At 34.6% G+C, this 22,760-nt stretch overlaps 1 protein-coding gene across 6 annotated transcripts in view; it reads right to left on the bottom strand.

The window, feature by feature from the left end:
• LOC102690932 (collagen alpha-1(XXV) chain) overlaps positions 1-22,760 on the bottom strand; it is a 242,074-nt gene that overhangs the window by 73,845 nt on the left and 145,469 nt on the right. For 5 of the 6 annotated variants that reach the window (XM_069189261.1, XM_069189258.1, XM_069189263.1 and 2 more), the window contains exons 1-5: positions 17,242-17,300; positions 15,376-15,402; positions 4,073-4,144; positions 2,941-3,057; positions 1,753-1,788 (exon numbers count right to left, since the gene is read on the bottom strand). In XM_069189261.1, the coding sequence (XP_069045362.1) occupies positions 1,753-1,788; positions 2,941-3,057; positions 4,073-4,144 (225 nt within the window). In that variant the 5' untranslated portion in view covers positions 15,376-15,402; positions 17,242-17,300. Of the gene's footprint in view, positions 1-1,752; positions 1,789-2,940; positions 3,058-4,072; positions 4,145-15,375; positions 15,403-17,241; positions 17,301-22,760 lie in introns of those variants that run through there. The other variant, XM_069189267.1, reaches the window with a different exon arrangement.

Genomic DNA, 22,760 nt, shown 5'->3' with positions numbered 1-22,760 from the left:
TCCAGTGAAACTAGTAAACTAGCTCTTTGAATTACAAGCCATATTCAGGAAGCCTAATCATTTTTAGTCTACAGTGGCTAAAGTATGAGAAAGGAAGCAAAACTGCTCATTAGCAGACTAACTGTAGGTCTGTGTCTACTGGCTTGGAGGCCATTCATGGGTAAAATGAAATCAATGTCCTCTCTGGTCCACACAATACTGTGTATTACATTGAGGCAGGGATTGGTGCTGAACAAATCATTTACCATTCACTCTTGGTTTGCTCTTTTCAGACCTCATGGAAAACAATGTTCATGGAGATGTTGTCATGAATTTTAGACCACTGTGTTGCTTAAGTCAACCAGCAAGGCAGGGGAACTGAGACGATGGTGGTAGGAATCTCCTTTGAAACCAGAATGATTTTGGTGCAGATTAAAAGCAACGTTTATTGCTTACTGACAATATCCTTGAACCAGCTGTTTTTCTTGTTCCTGCAAGCCAAACTAGATAAGTTGCTTTTTCAACAAGACAACGATAATATCATCACAGGAAACAACTACAAGTTTGCCATGTTTTTCAAGACAGTTCTTCTTCATTTTTGTTCTCACATTTTGTCAATTGAAAACATAGTCAATGATTAATTATCTTTTGCTTTTGAATGCGGGTACATTTCTTGAAAGTCTGACTTACAACATCACAAAGGCAGTATCCAATTGCTGCTAATTGAAACAGTTTGTACTGGCAATCAGTCTCATGTGTAGAAATATTTTAACAGTGTTTGAATAGATACGTTGCATGATTAATAGCTAAAATGATAAATTTACACATGTTACCAATTAAAGAGAGTATTGTGATAATGAGCAATTGACTAGTGTGTATAAATATGTATAATCTAAAGAAATCTATCAGATTCCCTGACCAGGGCATTCCATTTACATCAATAAATCTAAGTATCCGTTAAGAAAAGGGCAGCTTTTAGACGGAGCTAATGGAAGTACTCTGCACAATGATTGATTCTGGAGGTATACAGTTCAATTATACCAGGAACCTTGGTTTAAAAGTCTTCCTTTCCTTCTGTATAAGCAAGTCTAATGAATTGCACAACACCATCAATAAAATGAGCATTAGACAGTCTGGATTTATGTAGTTCCAGGTGTAGAAGAGGTTTGCAGACTTGCCAAACAAAACTATTTGACCAACTAGGAGGGAAACTAAGAAAAATACAACAGACTGAAATTTAAATCTAGTATTTGTATATATTTGTCAAGAGAAGCTTTTCTTTTACAACTGTTTTTAAGTCATGGAACTTCAGAGTTGATTCTGTGGGAATCTCATCATATATTCAACTGTAAGACTTATACCAAGATATTTACAAGCAAAAGTAAAATAAAAAAATACATATTATAACTTCACATAAAACGACATTAAATTATTGCATTTGTTCCAGAACAGACATAGGATTAATCACTACTTTTATGGTTCATTATATCATGTGATTCTTTTTGTTTTAAGCTGTAGCCTGGAAAAACCCCAGCTGATTCATTTTCTGCAGTTAATATAAGACGTACAGGAAATATTAAACCATGTAAAAGCCAATTCATCTCAAATAACAGTACACATCATGGGACTAATCAAATTCAGCAATGGGCTGAATCAATAACCATTTTAATAGCAAACTTTGTAGATCAGCCCTTTTCACAAAAGAAAGACTTTTAGAATGAGTTTAGAATGAGAATGGTAATCCTGTTAGCAGAACAAAAAAAAATAGCTTACCACTGGCCCCTGCTCTCCTGGTTTTCCTGTATCTCCCTGTAATGAAAATGTAATTATAAATCATAAAGTAGGTAGAATGAAACTAACATCTAATTTAACATAAAAACTATAAAGAATAGTTGCCAAGTTTTAAAGCAGAGCATATCATGTCACATTCCATATTACAAACAAATTCCAGACTATTAAAATACCTGTCACCCGGGGATTCCAGAGTTGTGGTTTTCCAAAATGTTTAGTGCTGTGGCTGAGAAATATGCATGGAATACCAGTAGTATTCCAATATTCACAGCATTTTTATGCTTCTTAAATTCTTGTTTAAATGTGATTTTATGAGAAATAGGAAAAAGATCTGTCTCTAGCCCAAAAGCAAACCAGAGATGTAAAATGTTGAACAATTATTTCTGATTTTGATTCTAGATTTATTCTTCCTAAATATGGTTTTGTGTTTTCAGAAATCAATTTCCTTTTGTTCTTACAGCTGTATAGAAGTCACCCTATATTTTGGTGGTCAGATGTAGGTGAGATGAAGTAGAAAAACCTCTACATCCTGAATGGCCAAATGTTAAAATGGTTGTATTTTTACACTGTTGACAATGTTTAAATGGTTCTCATGATAATAATGATTACATCGATAGTTAGTCTCGTCAACTAACATTATAAACAGATATTTTTGTGCAAATCACCTTTTTAAACATAAAAAATGTAACAACACAAATATCATATTATTTTCAGTTTAATTTTATTTTTTCTATAATACTGCATCTATTGAGACCAGTTTTCTTATAATAGTAATATTTTGAAAAAAAGTACCCTGCTATTTAATTTCATATAATCAATATGAAAATGAAAAATTTTGAAAAGAAATAATAAATCAATACAAAAAACATTAATACAATTACGGTTACTGCTTTTACTTTTAAGTAAGATCCAACACTAATGCGTCGATCTGATAACAGTTATAATGCCTCAAGAAGCCATAAGAAGGCCATTTATTGTAAGTTTTTATTTTGTTCTCTGTTCTATTTTGCCAGAATTTATCAGAAGGTTCTTCCTGAAGAATGAATTCAGCATTTTTGTAGCCTCTACGATATATAGATGACATTATGTGCTTATCAGAAACTCTTCCATAACATTTTTCATGGTTTTTTTTTTATTGGGAAAGTGGCTGTCCCCTATAGTGCTTCTTACCTGTAGCCCTGGTAACCCTCTTGGACCATCCTTTCCTGTGTCTCCTGGGGGCCCTCTTGGACCAGGGGGCCCTGGGGGCCCAGGGGGCCCTGGAGGGCCTGTCTGACCCTGATCTCCCTGCAGAATTCAAATAATAAAAATAAAAAATGACTTCTCCTCCTCAAGCAGTGTTCCATACATTCAAGAAAATCAAATACAGAAACAAAGCAAATAAAGAGCAAGGGCACATACTCTCCTGACTGCAACAACCACAATGGAAATTACAGTACTGAGATTGTAGAGAGAGGGGGTGTGAGATGATTTACAAAGTTCAAGGAGGACACTGCAATTCTTTCTAGGAGTCGCAATGCCCACTCCCTGATTGTTTTAAACTGAATGAATTATTGGTGAACAATTGAGCAAATGCAATTGGTAAACAAAGTTTAGCAAATGTCTATTATATTTAATGGCTTTTAAGTGTATTGTTTTCAGTTATGCCTTGAGTTATAAAAAGAAATGCAACTTTCACAAATGTATGCATTTGAACTGGAAAAACTTGGAAAAAATTAACTTTATCTTTAATCAATCTAATCAATATACAATTATGTAAACAAATATAGTCTGAAAAGTGTTTACAGAAATATTCTACATCCAATCTATGTTTGTAAAGATAAATACAAGATCATATGGTTCTTCTACAGTATATTTAATCCTTATATGCAATTAAAAAAACAAAGTATGATATGTTGCTAAGGGATTTTTCACTTGATTTTCAGGCTTCCTAAAAGTAAGAAATACCAGTTTTTTTTAAAAAAGCAATAACTGATTTATTTACGATAAAACAGATACAGGAACCTTAGCTGAAAGTAATAGATGTGAAAGCAATTATAAAGCCTGTTCCCCATACGCTTGCAATGAGGAATTGTAAGGCTCTTCAATACCAAGTGCTAAGTGAGGACTGAAGAAAAGTCACATGACTCCAATTGGTTGATTTTAGGAAATTGGAAAATAAATATTAAACAGTTTTTAAGCTTACAGTTCAAGTATCATGAATGAATAGGGAAAGCAAGGTGAGATTTTATTAAGAAAGAGAATAACAACACTGTTGAATGCATTGCAGAGAAACACAGAGTCCTGTAAGGCTTAGCACTACCTTAATGACTCGGCGATTAATGAGCTGCTGATCAGCGGAAAGAAAGCCATGACTGATCTTAGGGAAGACCATCTGATCAGGTGTGTGAGGTCAGAGGTTGGAGGTCAGAGGTGAGAGAGGTTGGAGAAGAGACACCCGAAGATCCCAAAAGAAGAAATAAAGGTAAAACAGATTAGAAATGTGACAGTTATAGTGATCAGTGCTTTTGTTGCTTTGAGAAACCTGTGTTTCAGTCTTAGCGTCTGAACCTAATCTTTTGCTCGATTGAGAAAAAAAAAACCTTTTATTTTGTTTTATAATACATTTATGAAGTAATATAAAATAATTCTACATACCCTGAACAAGTGAGGATATTCAAGAAGGAGTCATATTATTTTAATAGTTCAGACAATTATAATGGGAATATTTGTTGAAACAGTAGGATTCACAAACAAAATGAAACATGTTTTCTCTGCAACAAAAGCACTGTTATTCAAAATCACTGAGTAGTGCTTAGTCAGACCCAGGATCCAGCATTGTCTGCAACAAATATAGAAAAAAGGCAAAAACAAATTGAACCAAAACCTAGTTTTTGTTCAAAAATTAGTTTTGGAGAATATTGTTACTTTGATATTCCCAAAGCTAAGTGGCACCAAAATAATATGTGAATATATTATGGTCCACCTGGCAATCAAACACCTGTTCCAATCTGACAAATTTTGGGGAAACAAAACATAAGTAAAAGATTATCTCAGATAAAGATGTGACATCTTCTAAAATAATTGTCTGCCACCCTTCAAACCAACTGTTTTTTAATTTTTAATTTTTTTACCTATTACATAATGGCTGTCTATACATTTGTATCCCTGATTTTTATTACTGTTTTTAACTTGCATTGGCATTTTGTATGGAAAGATAATACAGAATATTTATAAAATAATCGAATCAGATCTTGTGCCCAACGTCACACATTTAGAACAGCCACAAAATGGTCCAGGATTAGCTGGGAAATCAAAGCACAAATAATGCTGTTCCAAACTGTGCTGGGTTGAGTTCTGACAGAGCAACCTGGTGATGCCCACAAACCTTGACTGTCAGGATCTGATTACTGTGCAAAGCCGCCAATGTATTGAGGCCTGGTAGTCCCTGGAGACACACAGCACAAGATAACAAGACAAACGCATACCCAAAGGACACACAGTACAAAATAACAATACAAACACGAACACAACGTACTGTATATGCATGTAGCCTGGAGGCAGAACTGGTTAAATATGGAAATTACAATGTTGCAAATGGCTGACAACCCAAAGACCAATTGCAATACAATTTAAAAATGTCATAATCTCTGAAATCAAAACTGTTAAAGGCCTTCTGTATTATATTTCATATTTTACAAAAACAAGTTTTCTGAGTCTGCTTTTTCTTGACGTCTTAGAGCTTAGTAGTGTTATGGTGAACAGGAGACATCCCTATGTACTCGTGCAGTACTAGGACTTTAAGCAGCCTTGTGTTAATGCTTTGACTTGCCCCTCACTTTTTGTAATTAATAACTTTATGTTTATTACAGTACATTTGTCTTATCCTACATATTACTTCCTATATGAAATATTCAGAATTCTGATATAAACTTAATGGATATTGGTATTTTCAAAGCAGCGCAACAGGTGCTCCTTAAATCTTGGAAAGCTCCACTTACATCACAAGAGAGCTACTTCTTTAATCCATTATGTGAAAATTTTGAAATTCTTACAGTGTTCAGAATGAACTAGAACTGATACAAATCTGTATACAGTGCCAAGAATAAGTTTGTGAACCACCTATATCATAATGTGAATTGCATTTGCTTATCCTTGTTTAGCTGAAACTTTTCTTGAATATCCAAAAGGTTTATATTTTTTATTTTATTTTGATGCAATGGTATATGAAGTATAAAAAATAATCATTATGAATCAGTTTATATGAAATAGTAAGTTAAATTCTAGTTTACATAGCACAATTGAGAGGGGTGATTAAAATCAGGTGGTTAAATAATTGGGTAACAAGTAAACAAGGACTCAGTTTCGGCAGCCCCGTTCTATACAGTGGTCAAAAACTGTGGGTTTTCACCATATACAGTAGGTTGATCTGAACATGTCATGCTATGATTCAAAGACTCTTTAGAGGACCTCAGAAATTCATGATCATCAGTTTAGTAAGATTTTATAAAATAATTTCTAAATATCTATGTCTGTCTATCTTTATCCAAGAAAATCCATGATGGAAAATATTCAGCACCAAGATCTCTCTACCTATATTTACTGCTGTCTTCTTTTGTTAACAAAATAATCCAAATATATCTCAAATCTTTATCTTAAAGTGTGTCTTAATCATGTTATATTTTATTAAGACTCATGAATCTCTGATTACATTTTAAGTTCTAAAGTTTGTGAGAATACGGACCAATCTAAGGGGTTAACAAACTACTTTACAACATTGCATTGAGAAGTCTTAGCATTATGTGCTGGTCGTGTATACAGTATAATTCCAATACACTGTATACATACAGAAAGTACAGTATTACATCAATAAGAAATACAATATAAAAGGTCAGTTTTTAAATGAAAACTGAGAAGGGTAACTACTCTTTTGGGTAATATGATATTCATACTGTATGTTATTGGAAATAATACTTTTTTTCTGATAAACACAGAACAGGGTATTGGAAATGTATTTGCTTAGTAGCCATCACTACCTTCTTAACTTCCAGTTTAGTCTCCCCTTTTTTGAAAATCTGTGAATTTAAGGTTGTGAATTACAATTCTCATTTACCACATACTGTATATTGAATGTCCTGTAAGACTGTAAATTTATTTAAATGTGCATTATTATTTATTTTCCCTAGCTTCTCCTGCACTATATTGCAGGCCCAGGTATGTTGTTGCTTGGCCGATTGTACGGATGTCAGTGTAAACAGGATGGTGTAAGTTCTTCTTTATAGTAATAAAGGCCTTTTCTTAGGTGGTGGGATTTCTGGCATCTGGTTCCCTCTAGAAAGAACTTCTCACTCCTAAGATGAGTTTATTTACAGTGAGCTTTGTCACTATACAGATCTGTTTAAACACATCTTGAGCAATAAGTTTAATGTGTCTTCTCTGATTTATACATTTTGTCCCTAGCTGGGAAGTCCCCACCAACCTTATTGTTCACCTACAATATACTGAAAACTCACTAAAATGAGTTTGGTGACACTGGCATCAGATATAGGCAATATGTGGCAACAAGCAGCTAGGCAGGGGCCCTGGGCTGTAGTACAGAAGGAAAAGGAGACAGAATCGCACTTATTGCCCTGAAAAGGAGTGAAGGCACTGTAACACCGGGGCTGGAGGTTGGAGTTTCTGTACCAAAGGAGACAATGCCAGAAGCAGAATGGTGCAGACGACATACATGTATGTCCTCCAGAGTGCTGTACAGTACAATATTGAAGGCAATTAGTATTTACATTGTTTTCCAGATTGGTGATGCAGAACCACCTGTCCACTGTCAGAGAATGGTGGCAAAAACAAATGAACAGAACAGACAGAAAGAATGGGCATATTGTATGTGCCACCAATATTGCCAGTCAAAGAAGGAGCTGACCCTTGTAGTCTTGAGACTGAATCGACACAAGCCAGACAGTCTGGAAGGGGTGTTGCAGAGGGTAGAGAATATTGAAGTGAGTCTAGCAGACGGGGAAAACAACTTTTACATTGTGTAGAGTCAGAAAGGGTCTAAGAGGTAAAGCCCACTGAGAGTGTGAAAATCTGTAATGCTGAACCTGAGAGATGTTCAGGTCCCCAGTGCTGGAAATGCAAAAAGCAAGGACACTTTAAACATGAATGCCACTGGCTAAAAATATTTCCACAGTGGAGAACATATTGCTACAAGGGATTATTACTCCAAGAGGAGTTCTAAAGTGACAACACAATATTGGAAGTCCTTATAATTTAAAGAACATTTAAGCTCTGAAAGAGCTTTGCATTGCATTACATTGCATTGCTCCATTAATAGAGTGAAAGACAGGTGGAGCAAATTGCTCTTCTCACTTAGTGGATGGAGGCAGGGGAGTCATGCCAGCAGCACTGATAGCTGGTGCACTCAGTGAACCACCACCTTTTTAGACCAGGCCACCTAACTTGGATCAATAGGAGGTGGTGGGTCTTGAGTTTCCGGAGAAACTGTAGCAGCACACAGGGGGTTCCACCTATTTGTCTTTGAGTAGAAGTAGAAGACAGAATATGATGAGTATTTTAAAGGTTGGGTCTTTGCCTCCAGGGAGAAGGGTCTGGATGTTTTCCAATAAACAAGAAAATATTATCAATTGGTTAACAGGTTCTATAGCACATGAGAGCAAGGACTTGACGCATTGTACTGATGGCTCCATATGAGAAGAAGAAGGAGGCAGTCTTTCCACAAGGGAAAAGGGAATCAGAAGCTGGAAAGCATAAATGTGGCTGAGGAGGAGGACAGGAGGAACTCTGTGGAGCCACGTCTTGTGGTGATGTTCAGACCACATAAGCGCATAATGCAGTAGTCATGCACCCAGGCCTAATATTTGAGGCACAAATGATACTGTGACTTTGGCAAGTTGTAAGGTTGCTAACATGTACAAGATGTTGTAAGAGGTACTTCTCTAGGGAAATAAAGGTTTCTTCTTAGGTGAAAGGACATTTGCCATGTGACTCCTGCCAGAGAGTACCCTTTACATTATCTGTCACCACAATGCAGGAGGGAATTTCCGTGGGAGCTGGTTATTGGAGTAAGAGTCTTTCTAGGGTGTGCTTTGTTACTGTTCACCTCTTTTGAAGGAACTGTTGTGACATGGTTTCCTTATTTTCTCTGCAATCTGTATACTGCGTCATAAACTAAGGAGCTATACTAGACTTAATTTTCCTAAAATGTCCTGAGAACCCATTGAAACTATTAGTTAGCACCATCAACTGACCATAAAGGATTTACAAAGCAGCCTCAACCAGTGCTGACCCCAGGACAGGAAAGCAAGTAGTGTCTGCAAAAATCTAGCACAAGATGTGGTATTTGGTAGAATTGATTTCACAGTTCATAAATTTAGATGATGAATGCAAGTACAGTAATAAGATGAGATTTGAGGCTCCCATCCAGAATGACATGCCAGAGTTTAAAATTTCTCTTGACAGGCTTGGCCTCAGCAACCCATCTGGACCAACATTAAATAGTTTCTGAAGCTGTCGTACTCTTTTGATAGTTCAAAATCACAACAATATACTATAACAACAGCATTAGGTGAATCTTAAGAACGAGACTAAATATTTGGGTTAATGAAGCATGTCTGCAATATTTTCTGTTTCAGTTTAAAACTTGGGTGATGCTATACTATTTATGAAGACACAAATGAAGCACTGAAATCATATAAAAAATGTCAAGAGATAAATTGAAAAATTGTACTGAATACTTTTTATATACAGTAGTAAGTCATGCTCACTACTAGATATCATGAACCTTGGACATGTTGGATTTAGAGGTAGTAGAAACTCCTTAAAAAGTAAGATTGTGAAATAATAGAATTGTGAGTTAATAATTCAGTATGAACTCATGCATAGAGAAAACCTCAGGACACTGTGTTCTTAATTACTGATTAGTGTCCCCTTGTACAAAGTAAGACAGCAGTCTGTGATGTATACTGTTGGATATGGGTGTCCCCTAAGAAATAATAATACAAATAATAACATTTTTGTGGTTAATGTAAATTAACATTTATTTTTCATAGAATTATCTGCTGTTTTTGTTAAAGAGGAACAAATGAGAAACCACCTAATCAGTAAACTGATGCCAGCAATAAGTGTTATAATGTTTAAAGGCACCATGAATACACTGTTGTAATCTTTGCTTGATTTTATAATACAAACTAAATATAAATATACAACTAAATTAAAAAAAGAAAGAATAAGTAGTTTCTAAAGGCCACTGGTTTATTGTGATAGCTCTGATCTTCCCATCTGTGATGAATTATATTCAGCATACTGTAGTCCAAGCAAATTTGTCTCCTATATGGTGTTTTGTCTCCCAACAAATAAATCATGAAAGGCTCTGCTATCCAGAAGAAACCAATCAAACATCCTTCTTCTTCTCTGTGTCTATAAAGCCATTAAATACGTTTTAATAGGAATGAAAAATGCAAAATTGTTTTATTGCATAGAGTAAACAATAAAATAAAACACAACGATACTTCAGAAATGTGGCAGAAAAAGGAAATGTACTTTCCCTTTCTTTTATATATCAAATATTTAAAAGAAGGCTTTTCAAATGTCAGTGTGGGTAGAATTTTAGTTATCATGAAGTAAGTGAAAAACCTGGACCCAGCCTTGTCAATTAATTAATATTTAAACATTGCTGCTTTGGACAATCACTAATTCATAAAAGTTCTTCAAAGTTTATTGCTCCAAAGCATAAAATTAACATGTCTTAATGGGACCCATAAGAAAACAAAAAATTTAAAAGTATTGCTTCTATTTCACACTTATACTACTGTATCCTTTTCAATTTTCAAATGTTTCAAATGCTGCAGTTCAGAAAATCTGGAACAAGAAGTTCTCTACCTTTCCCAAAATGGCACTGGCTCAAAAGAGTGTCTGTTATCAGGAGGTCCAATATTCCATTTTAGCCAGAAAAACAGTTTACATGACTCCCAGTTTCTCCAACTAATGAAGATGAAAGTTTTGTGTTGAATTGAAACTGAAAGCACATGAAATTACTGATTTTTCCCTTATGCCTCAAAGGCATTTCAAAACACAAGTTGAGATGAAAAGTAGGGTTCTGTCCTGAAGGAAATTGCTCAGGTCACCACATGTGAGATAGTGACAGTATAGTAATTCACAATCTGAGGAACTGTATTCACAAATTATTTTCATAAAGACAGTATTTGTCTGCACAAGTGGCTTTCAGCTGTAACTATGATCTTAAACACCCAACAATAAACCAGCTGCTTCCTTGACAATGGTAAATACTATTATGTATATAATACTATACAATACTATTGAATTGATTTCCTATAACTCATTGCCAGCAGGACTCAAATAAATGGATCCATAGCTTTTTGGATAAAATTACTACAATTCAGAGCTATATTATATTATATTATAGTGAGTCTGAAAAAATATTACTAAAGGTACAGTGGGGTAGATTTTGTCCCGTAAAACAAACATTAGGTACTGTATATATTTGAAGAAATACAGCATATATCTCTGTTTAAACATATATACAAAATACCTTTTATAAGCTGATGAACAATGCCAAAGTTAATGATAAGTCTGCTTGTTTAGGCTTGTTTATGCTGTAGGGTGGAAGCAACCGCACACTCTCTGTGTCAGTATTACCATTCAAATTAATGGAAAATGGTAAGCTTAGCATGGAAATTGTTGCCATGCTAAGGTAATCTTTGATGTAGACATTAAATATCTAAAGTCTGACTCTAAAAAGTAGAGTCACTTTTACTGAAATATTTTACACAGACTATGAAGAAGGAAGTACAGCTTACAAGCAGTGAACTTAGGAGAAATGGATACAGAGCCAGGGGAATGATGTTTATATATCAAGAACAATGTTAATCTCTAAAAGCAAATTAATTCCTAAAAATTCAAAGAAAATATCACAGACATGGCTTAATGGAAAAAAATAAAAAATAAATCATAAGGAAAGAAGTGTTCTATAGTCTGAATAAAAAAGGTTCCAAGATTCAAAAAAGAAAAAAAGAGGAGAGATTGTAGAAAATACTACTGTCTACTATCTAATACTATCCATCTTCAGTTCCACTGAAAATAGTAGAACTGTTATGAGAGGGGAAAAAAAGAACACTGTAGCAGGTACTAAAAATACAAAAGATTTTTCTGTCATATAGCAATCACAGAAAAGTAAATTATGATATAGTCTGCAAGAAAATATTTGTTTAATACTAGAAAAAAGAAATAGTAAATTTACTAAATGAATATTTCATGCTGATTTTCATGATGGTACACCTTGATAACATGCTTCTAGTTATAGACATAGTTCAATCAGTATTGAGTAATCTTAGCATAACAGACATTGAGATATTACATGGAGTAGGACAACTTACAACTTATAAGATACCATGGCCTTGCAGTATTTTCCAAAGGCTTACCTACAGTAAGTACTTGAGGGATGTTATTCATAGAGGTTTAATCAAGATACTTAAACTTCAGCAAGGATAGAAGTTAAACACTACCAACAGACTGGGGAATTGCAAATGTAGTTATCAATTCATAAAAAGGAAGACAAAAGTGAACCAGAAAACAATAGATCGTTTAGTATTACATAGCAAGGATAGGCATAAAAATGTACTGAACAATAATTTCTTAAAAGACAACATGGTAACATGGTTTTAGAAAAGAAAGGTCATCCAATTATGTAAAAAACTAAACTGTATACTGCGATTTGGGTCAACACAAGGTCTACTTCAGATTGAGTAGCAAAACAAGGACACAATGTTGCAATTACATACCAAAAGGACATTTATTTAAGATGGAAAATAGGCAAGGTAGCATGGTTATCATTGCTGCTTTGCAGCTTGTGGGGCCCAGGTTTCAATTCTAGACCTGTGGTTCTATCTGAGTGGTCTCCCATGTTTGTATGGGTTTTCGCCAGGTCCCCTGGGTTCCTCTCACAGTAGGTTAATTGGCTTCTAAAAACTAGCCCTTTTGTGAGTGTAGGCATATCTGTGTTTGAGTCTGCCCTGAGATGGGCTGGTGTCCCGATCAGGGTGAATCCTGCCCTGCTCTTTGTTGCTTGGAGGGATATGCTTGGGATCCCATGTGACTGTGAATTGGATTAAGTTGTTAGAAAATGGATGGAAAACAAGCAATACTTCTTTACATAAAGAATTGTGGGAATTAATTAATTTGAGGCCCAACCAAGGAGCAGATTAAATTTTACGTTCTCTCAACAAATACAATTCCAAAAATGCAAAATGGGCAGAAAGGCCTCCTCTTTTTTGTAAACTTTCTAATGTTTTCAATTTTTAGGTCTAATTTAGGACAGTGAACCTCAAGGAATAAACTAATTTTCATAAAAACCAAAAATATGCATAAATGTTTATTCATAAGGCAGAGGTTCCATAGAATGATACTCGATCCAAATGCTAGCAGATTTACCATGACAAAGCAGACATTTTTAAACAAGGATATGCCAAGGACATGCATTAATTCTTAGTTTTGGTATTAATCATCAAACTACAATCCCTTCTGAAGTCATATTGTTTTAATAAACCATTTTAACAGATAATTTCATGTAGCAGTTTCTTACCTACAGTAGCTCTATCTCAGTGATATTCAGCATGTGATTTTCAAATTCTTATAATGAACCAAGGTTCTTTTACAGAAAAATTAATCATTCAAATCATAAAAGTGATATCCAATTAAAGTAAATCTGAGTGTAAAAATAATATTTATTCTGAGCAGTGGAAGAAGACAGTTGAGATTTTTCTTTAGACTACATTGAACCAGCAAGAAAATTGAATGTCATTCTGTATGATTTTATTACCTTAAACAAACATCTTCAGAACGAATGCAAAATGCAGGAACACTATCTGGAGAAATTATGCCCTGAAATTAAGTTAGCCAATTTAAGAGTTAATGCATGAATCATCTGTTGATTTAAACGATAGTTCCACACTCCTAGTGTTTCACGGTTTTGATCAGACCTGCTAAAGGATTGCTGAGATAGTATCTGGTTCATTCGCCACCAGCTGCTAAAGAAATTCAGTTAGCCAGACTGAGGGGGAGAATGAAAGTACAATGGGGAAAATAAGTAATGGTATTTGGGTGTCTAGTTATTGCTCTGAGATCACAAAGCAAATTTAGTAACAGCTGTCACTTTTTGACAAAATCAACAATAAATCTCTAAATCTCTTGGAAAATCATACCAAATGACCTTGGCAGAGATAAACTGAAGGTGTGCATGAGGTATCTTTCAGAAGTATGAAAGCATCAAATTTGTTTAAGATGATAAACTGTGGCTCAAATGCTTCTGAAATTAACCTTTACAGTCTATTCTATTCCAAGGTTTAACCGCTGGGTGGCCCATGCTCCTTAAAAACTGAACAGATTTACTTTATGAGACAATAGCAGACACGATGGATAAAGGAGCAATAATTAAGCATTTTAACAAATTGTAACAAAAACTAGAGAACCCAGCTTGTCCTTTCCCCACATTGTCTTAATGAGAATGTACATAAACACACAAATCCCTTTCATGCATACTTTTTACAACTCAATATCACTCAAGAATGAGGGAGTTTTCTTATCAGATCTTAATGGATCATTTTACACTTACAATTGTCACCTTTAATTGGCCAAGTGTCTGCCCAATCCACAATTTTCTATTAATCATTTTGTAACTATTATGTTGTTGTTTCTGTTTTGCCACTATCATTTGCAAATTTAACTACTTTGCTAACCGTACTAGAATTTAAATTAGTGGTCTAGTCCTAGCTGTGGAAGCCCAGTAAGAATACAGGTTTTCAGTTCACCTGGATCTTAACCTGATTCATTTCTAAAATTGGATTAAGTGGACCACTTTAACAGATTACCCAGGGTCTTCAGATCATGCTTTAAAAGAAAACAGACAAAAACGGCAGAGACAACAACCTCTGGGACATGGACTGGGGAACACTGATCTAAATCATCTACTGTTTTTAGATCAGAAAGAGAAATGGTTCTAAAACAGATCCCTGCAGTACACCACTGCTTACATCTGCTACACATGAGCATTTTATAAGTGTGAAGAATTATTTCTTATGGTAAATGCTTTTCAAGAATAATGTAATGAAATGCAGCTATGCCAAGCACCCTGGACCTTTTTTATTATGGCTCATCTTCCTGAGAATTTTATGGCATCAAAGACTTGGCCTGGAGTTTTCTACTTTGGCTATCTGCTTTAAGTTTATAAGTTTTATAAGAAATTTCTAGCATACTGTATTAATAAACTCTGGAAGTACTGTTTAACAAATGAACAAAAATCCCTGGAAACCAGATGGAAGTGATAATAAATCTGAAAAAGGCAGATATTTTAAATGATATTTTATGTGTTCAATTCATATAATATACTGCAGCTAGTAACAATACACATGACTTTACATGGACAAACAAATAAGTATCATCAATACTTAGAAAGTGGGAAATCCATTAGGTATGTAGGGCAATGTCTTACACACCTAATGCATTTCAAACATTTGTGACATTTTCATGCACAAATCATGCCAATTATTCCCACATTTGTTAAAACATTCCTCGTGACAAACCCAGAAGGTCACATACCCGTGGTCCTTGGTTGCCTTGATCCCCCTGTAAGGAGCAAGAAATTAATTTTAAAATCTGGATTCAGTCTGAAACAAATAAAGACTGTTACAGCACAATTCAATTTAAAACATGTTGATGAAATAATACAGCAAACTACAAAAATGCAGTGTGGGTATCGGTAAAAATGACTTGTGATAACATGAAACCTTAAAGGCATTCAGGGAAGAATTTGATGGAAACTTATGGGCCCTCAGGTTTGAGGCCTACAGTGTTGATTCTTTCTAGCTGTATTCATTCATGAATTATTCAAGAATTACAGCTGTTCTACCTCCAAAGAGGAAGAGGAGAAGGTATCAAGTTGGAACAATAATTCAGTTTCTTTTGACCTGGATTGAAGCAACAAGCAGAAAACAAAAATCTCAGCAGTGATTCATTTATATTTTTTGGCAGCTTCATAGATGGCTGTGAAGGCTTTAAGCAGTTACAATGTGGTTTTGCTCTAACTGGGGCTCATCAGTGCAGTACACATCAGTGCAGTGCAGTCTTTTGAACTGGAAACTCCAGTAACTGTTAAGAACAAGGACACCCAAAAGAATGCAACTAAATATCCCACAAAACTGATTAGGTTTTTAAAGATTTTGCTCCACCAAAGTAGCAAAAAATACCCTTGAATAGTACAAAATATTTAGATAAGTTAATCATGAACTCAAAAAGTCAATAAATGGAATGATTATTAAGGCAAATTGTTTAAGAAAGCTGAAATCACCATTTAGGCAGTAACCAAGCTGACACATCGTAAAGATGATATTTTTACTCCTAGGGTTTTGGCTTGCATATATTAAAAGTTACAAATGATATTATTTAATGATGACTAATTCAATGGATCAACAACAAAAATATTTTACATAAATCATTAAAATTTTTAGCTAAAATAAGAATTTCAAGAGAACCTATGAAAAGTCATTGTGCTGCAATGATAAAAGTAAAAATGTGAAAATAATAAGTATAAGCACAAGATATATAACAGAATAGTTATGTTAAACTCACCCTGCTGGTTTTTGTAAATATTTTCTTACATCTATATTTTAAACAGCAGCTACAATTTAAACTTTCAATAAATCAATACAAATAAAATAATAGCTGACATTGTAAGAACCGCAAACCTTGCTTGTGCCCGGATTGAGTCAAAACTTCAACCCATGTGCCAGCTGCAAATTGTATACTTAGTACTTGATGGAACGTTTCCAGTGGGTAGGAGCATGAAGCTTGTGGCAAATAAAATTCTCCCATCATGTGAAAGGCAATGCCAGAGGAAGGGGGACTAAGGTGGGCTTGAATGAAATATGGAGCCATTTTGGGACAGAGGGACCATTTTTGTGTTTCTATTTTCTTGGGGGGAGGGGGGTCTCTTTTGCTCCTATGCACTGATGGATGGTTTTTAAATTGGGCTGGCAATTATTTTAAATTGGAGAGATTTAAGGCCACCCAACCATTTTGTCTGATCTGCCATGTCAAATATACTGTATCTTAAGTTTTTAATAGGTGGAAGGTTAAAGTTTTCATCTTTTCCCAGTTTAGGTGTTTCCTTTTCAAGAGACGCAAGATCACGTAGAGAATTCCTGTATCTCATATATTTTAATTCTAGAGCTCAGGAAACCAAGATAAACAAACCAAAAAACATTTCATAAAAAATGAAAAGTGTTGCATTTTCTATGAATTCTACAAATGTGCTCTGTTTACTTAAAGGGGCAGGAAAACATTCTAAACCAAATATTGGCAATAAAGTTGTTTTTTTTTAAAAAAGAAGAAATATAATTCTGAATGCAGAATTATTTCAAAACAGCAGAAGTAAAACAAAGAGAAAAACATTTAATGTTCACTAACCTTTTCACCTTTTGGACCAGGAGGACCCTTTTAGGAAAAACAGAGAAACAAAAAACAGTAACAAAAAAAGAAAGATAAGATAAGATAAGAATAGATGGGGAGGAAATACTGTAATTTCAATTACAGTATGACACAATAGCAATGGAGCACATTCATTCACAAATGAAGAATAAAAACAATAAGGCTTTCCCCAAACATTGGGATGTAAATTTTCTGGAAAGGATGCATTTTACCAAAACAATCCAATTAGAAAAGAATGTCAATAAAGAAACTTTCTGAGGGGATCTGATGTTATGCAAATTAACCACCTTATGAAAACAAGAAATTCTAGGCTCCTTAGAATATACCTCAGTGATATATCTGTGGAGAACCTACTGCGGACATTCAGAGACAGCACAATGTTAATGAACTAAAACCATAAATGAAATCATATAGTATTGTTATGTGCCACAGAAATACGAAAGGATATCTTTATGGATTACCATACAACCACTCTGATCATCACTAAGTTCAATGCAAAGGAACTAAGGAACCGATGCAAATGAGACCCAAAGTGCGTGATATGCATTAGATGGACACATAGAATAAACCTCTTTCTGAGTGGAAGGTACTGAATGAATTGGCAGACTTCTAAAAAATAGCCTGAATATAAAAAATGAAATCACAAGCCAAGAGCTGAATGACTCTTCTGTGAGATCAGAGGTTCGGCCATGATAACTCCTCCTAATAACAAAAGACACACTACTTTGAGCGAATGCCATATTTGGCACACTTCCAGCACTTCAAGCTTTCTTGTTGAACGAAATAAACTAACCCAGTAACTGAGATCTGAAGAGACAAAATTTAAAATTAGAAAAAGGATCTGTACTCTTACATTCAAGGAAATATTTTTGTGGTATCCACCAGGCTAGAGAAACACTTGTTTGTTGAATTTGGTATAGTGTGAAAGATTCCTTCTGATTCAGCAACAGTTTAGAGAACTGTTATGCCCTGAGCAAAACGTTTCTAATCTTTTTTTTAAAATTTGTGCCTCTTTCAAACTGGGACTTGAGGGAACTGGGTGGTACCCTATACTGTCAAGTATCATACAGTATCAAGGCCTACATACAGTCATGACACATGGTACATAACTGTAAATAAAAATATGTGTATTTTGTAAGTCTTGTAAATAGATGTATGTGTCTTCTAAGATGTCAATGTCACGATCGCTAACCCCTCCTCTTAAGGGCACTCCAGCACCTGGTCCCTAATCCCGCTCCCCCTTAAAAGCCAGACGCGGACCTTACTCCTGGTTCCTCATTGATTTCCACATCATGAGAGCCCGGGGTCTTGCAGCGTCTGGCTCCGTTATGCTTTTAACTTTCTGTTCCTAGTTCCTGGTTCCCCTCGCCGGTTCCGACCTGGTTCCTGTTCCCCCCCCCACCGGATGGATCGCCTGGTTATGGACTTCAGTCCTTGTTTCTGATTTCCCGTTTGGATTTCATACATGGATTGTTCGCCTGGATTCACTCCCCCTGGACACCTGCACTGCATGGACACGCCCCCGTCTCCAGACCCTTTTCCTGCATGACCATTGTTCCCCTTTTGTCTTCACTATTCTGGATTGTGTCGTCCGCATAGGGCCCGGAAGGAACTGTTACGTGACAGTCAACTGTTTTTCTGATCTGAAACTAAGCTATGCAAGGAACAGAGGCCAAGAGAACTACACCTGACTTTTCGTGGTTACAGGGTGAAGTGCTGTTATCTTTTATTAAATGCTTTCTAGGTATGATGGTGTCAGGACCTGATTTCCAACTTTAATCTCTTTAATTTTTATATCTCTTTTTTAGTTAATTGATCTGATGAGTGGACATGAGTGGACATTAAAAGAGAAACCTTTTGCCATATTTAACTTACCCTCAGACATATACCCATAATTCACCAGAAGATCCATAACCTCAGTTAGAGAATTACTAGGTTATTCAAAACATAAAGGACATTGTTTGCATATAGCTCAATTCTGTATACTCATTGCATTAGAATTATATATATATAACAAAAATGGGTGATGGTGGACATTCTTGTAGCTTTAAACTTTTTTAAACAATATAAATCAATAGTAATTTTTGGTAAAACTAAATTTCTCAAGCATTTGATGGAAAACATTGACTCAAAGCTAGACTTTCCTTTGTTTTTCAAGTATCAATATGTATGAACATATTAAGTATATCTCTGATGGTCATGTGTATTGTATGTCTACTTTGACATGCATTGTTTTTTCATCCAAATTTATTAGAATGTATTTTCTTTTGTCTCTAAAAGAATGATTTATTTGTAAGTCTTATCGTGCACTTTAAAAATGGACATTGGTACTAAAGTCTGGATCTTTTCACACTTTCCGATAATGGAAATAATGGCCACCTTCCAGGAGGGTATATATAGAATTCAATTGGAAAGGCATCTGCTTCTAGACTTAAGTAAAAAGTAATGTCATATGTATTTTACTTTTTAGGCTGTGAATATAACTTTCTGTAATAATTCTGATGCACAGGATTTGTATTTTTTTTTTCAATTCATTTGCATGTCTTTTTTAATTCTGTTTCTTATTCTATATGTTTTAGATCATTTTTGTGCTCTTATCTTTGGTAATGTCTCATATGATTAGAGGCTGTTTTTCATGCTCTGGCTCTACAGTATGTGTTACTGTATATTTCAGAAAGCTGTGGATTTACACTGGTTTGACTTATTTAAGCTTTTTCTTATAGAAGCAAATAACAAATTTACCTCTTCCCTCTGAGTAAAAGTTTACCTGTCCCACAGTACTGCTGGACACACCTATCCTATATCACTTAGAAAATACAGATTTGCTGTTTAAGCCTAATGCCATTTAGAATATGATAGGTCATTCCCCATAAGTGTTTCAGCAGACTTAAATTGAATATTTAAAAACATTGTGCATGTTCATGTAAATCAGGACCACCAATTTCACAATTTATAATTATGGTTTTGTCTATATTTAATGTGTGCAGCTCTCTCTGCCCCTTCCAGGAATCATGCACAACGCCAATCCCTAGACAGTGTATAAATATTCCACATTAAAAGACCAGGTGTTCTGTCACAACAGTTTAACACTGTTTAGATTTCAGGGAAGGTAATGTCACTTTTGTAAGTGGCTCAGACATGAACCCTGTTACATACAGTATACTAATGTATATGTAAAACTATTCTGCCATAGTTTGAAGAGCAGCGAAATGAGAATCATCACTGTAGGATAAAAATCCCAATATACTTCTCTATTATAATCAAGCCTACCATGGACCAATGTACAGTATATGCCAAATTCTTTAATTAGGTTTCTTTTTTAAATATTTGATAATTTAGAGTTAGGGTAAGGGTTAGATTAACAATAAAAAAAATATTATAAAATCTCCTTCAACATATTAGCAATTCAACTGTTTTAGTGGCCACTGAATCATTTCTTTTTCCAAAAACACTTCCTAGGCATGCACAAACATTAAACTGCCTAAAGTGGTATTCTCCTTAATCTGTCCCCTATTATCCCCTTAAATAGGACAGAATTATCTTTATCCTTAATTTCCAATAAAGTTCAAACCTTATTGTAGGAGGATTTGAAATATTGTATCTTAACCCCATTAAAGAGCTGTCCTGTCTTGTTTATCCAATTTCAAAAAGGAGGAAAAACATCTCCTGTTTCAGTTTTGTCAAGATTTAATTTAATTTTATTGGATTGTATAGACAATTTATGTTTAAATATACCACTATAAAGTCTTACACAATCATTTTTCTTTATGTCTGTACTTAATTTACCTTTATAGTTAATTAAATCTTTACTTTCTCTCGTAAAAGAAAAGTGCTGATGTGTAAAACAATACCTTGAGCAACATATAGAACAGCAAAGATGTACTTTATGGAATGTAAAGGCTTCATGTAAGGGGTTGTGTATATCCTCATCCTTCGTGTCTGAGCTAAAATCTTGACACAACAGAAAAAAACAAAGAAAATCCCTTCCCCTCTCTAAAATGAACAAGGCACTATATGACATTTGACAGAATTACACTACATCCTTTTTATTATGGCAAACTAAATTAATATTGAAACTCTTTTTATTTATACAATCCCTTCAAATTTCCTTCTAATTTTTTATTTAATTATCACAACAAAATATGACTAACATGTACTGTAAATGTACTAACACTAAAACTACTGCATGCTAAGTCTTTTGCAGAGACAGTCAGTGATGACAGTGATGAATAAAGTTGCACCACTGGAATTTTCTTTCAATGTTCACCATTTCACCAGTCAAGGTACAGCCTTACCACTTTGATGACGCCTAATTAGGGCATTACAGCTGTCTGTGGTTGCGGTCATTCAATACATACTATATGTGATACAGAAAATACTTTTTAGATGGTTCCATTTCTGATATTGTGAAAAGGCCATGGCTATCTTATTAGCAGATTTTCCACAATTCATCATGATTTGTATCAGATGACAGAAAAATAAATACATATCTCAGATGTCAAGCTCTTGTTAATTTGCATAGCAATTGCGCTGTTGGAGACTAAATTGAAATATTTCAGACTGACATGAAACATAAAGCTAATCTTACAGCCCAATAGATAATATGCTTTTAAACATCAATCACATTCATAAGTATATGCACTTATATAAGTATATGCACTTCAGCTAAAGTGCTCTTTGAGCTAACACATAAGAATCTAGACTCGGCAAATCAATTCTTGTTATCAGGTTTAATATTTTTAACTGATTACTTTAAACAACGTGTCCTGATTCCTGCTAATTATGTTTTACAATTGAGAGTACTTAAAATGTTTTTAATGTACCTGGTCACACAGTGTAATCACAAAGCCTATTTTTTCCACAAACTGGTATATTTACATATAACTGGTAATATACATACTGTATATATATTTGTCACAGTATAAGAAATTCTGTACTACATTTTTCTGTAAACCTTACATTTTTCAATAAGTATAATTCTTTAATAGGACTTCATGCAACCTCAGCACCCATCATTGTAGTTTCCTTAACTAGGTTCTGAACATATTAAGTAAGTTCTTATGCTTATGTTTCTTACAGTGACCCATAATGACATCAGCACTTTCATCAAACAGTATTTCATTTTCTACTTGATACACTTTCATGTGTATGTGTGTTAATTGAGTCTCAGCTATAATTTTGGCTATTCATATATTGTACATACTGTGGATTAACATGTCCAGCTAATGGAGTTGTAATATTTAAGCACTTTCGCATCTTGTTATAAAATGGCATTTTGTCTGTAAGGCCCTATAAAATAAACATCTTTCCATGTACTGGATATTAGGTCCCTGATAGACTTTGCTTTTCTTTTATGTACTAATTAACTTCTTAACTTAAAAGTGTGTGACTGCACATTCTTTTAACAAGGATACCAAAACAGGAATATGGAGCTGTAATTTCCATTTTTCCACCATCTGGATATTAAAGATTTTTTTAACTGTTCAGGCCTGTCTGGG

This window comes from Lepisosteus oculatus, chromosome 1, assembly GCF_040954835.1.
Source record: "Lepisosteus oculatus isolate fLepOcu1 chromosome 1, fLepOcu1.hap2, whole genome shotgun sequence".
Classification (NCBI taxonomy): Eukaryota; Metazoa; Chordata; class Actinopteri; order Semionotiformes; family Lepisosteidae; genus Lepisosteus; species Lepisosteus oculatus.
Note: the sequence above shows the minus strand (reverse complement) of the source record. Positions and strands in the feature narration are given on the sequence as shown.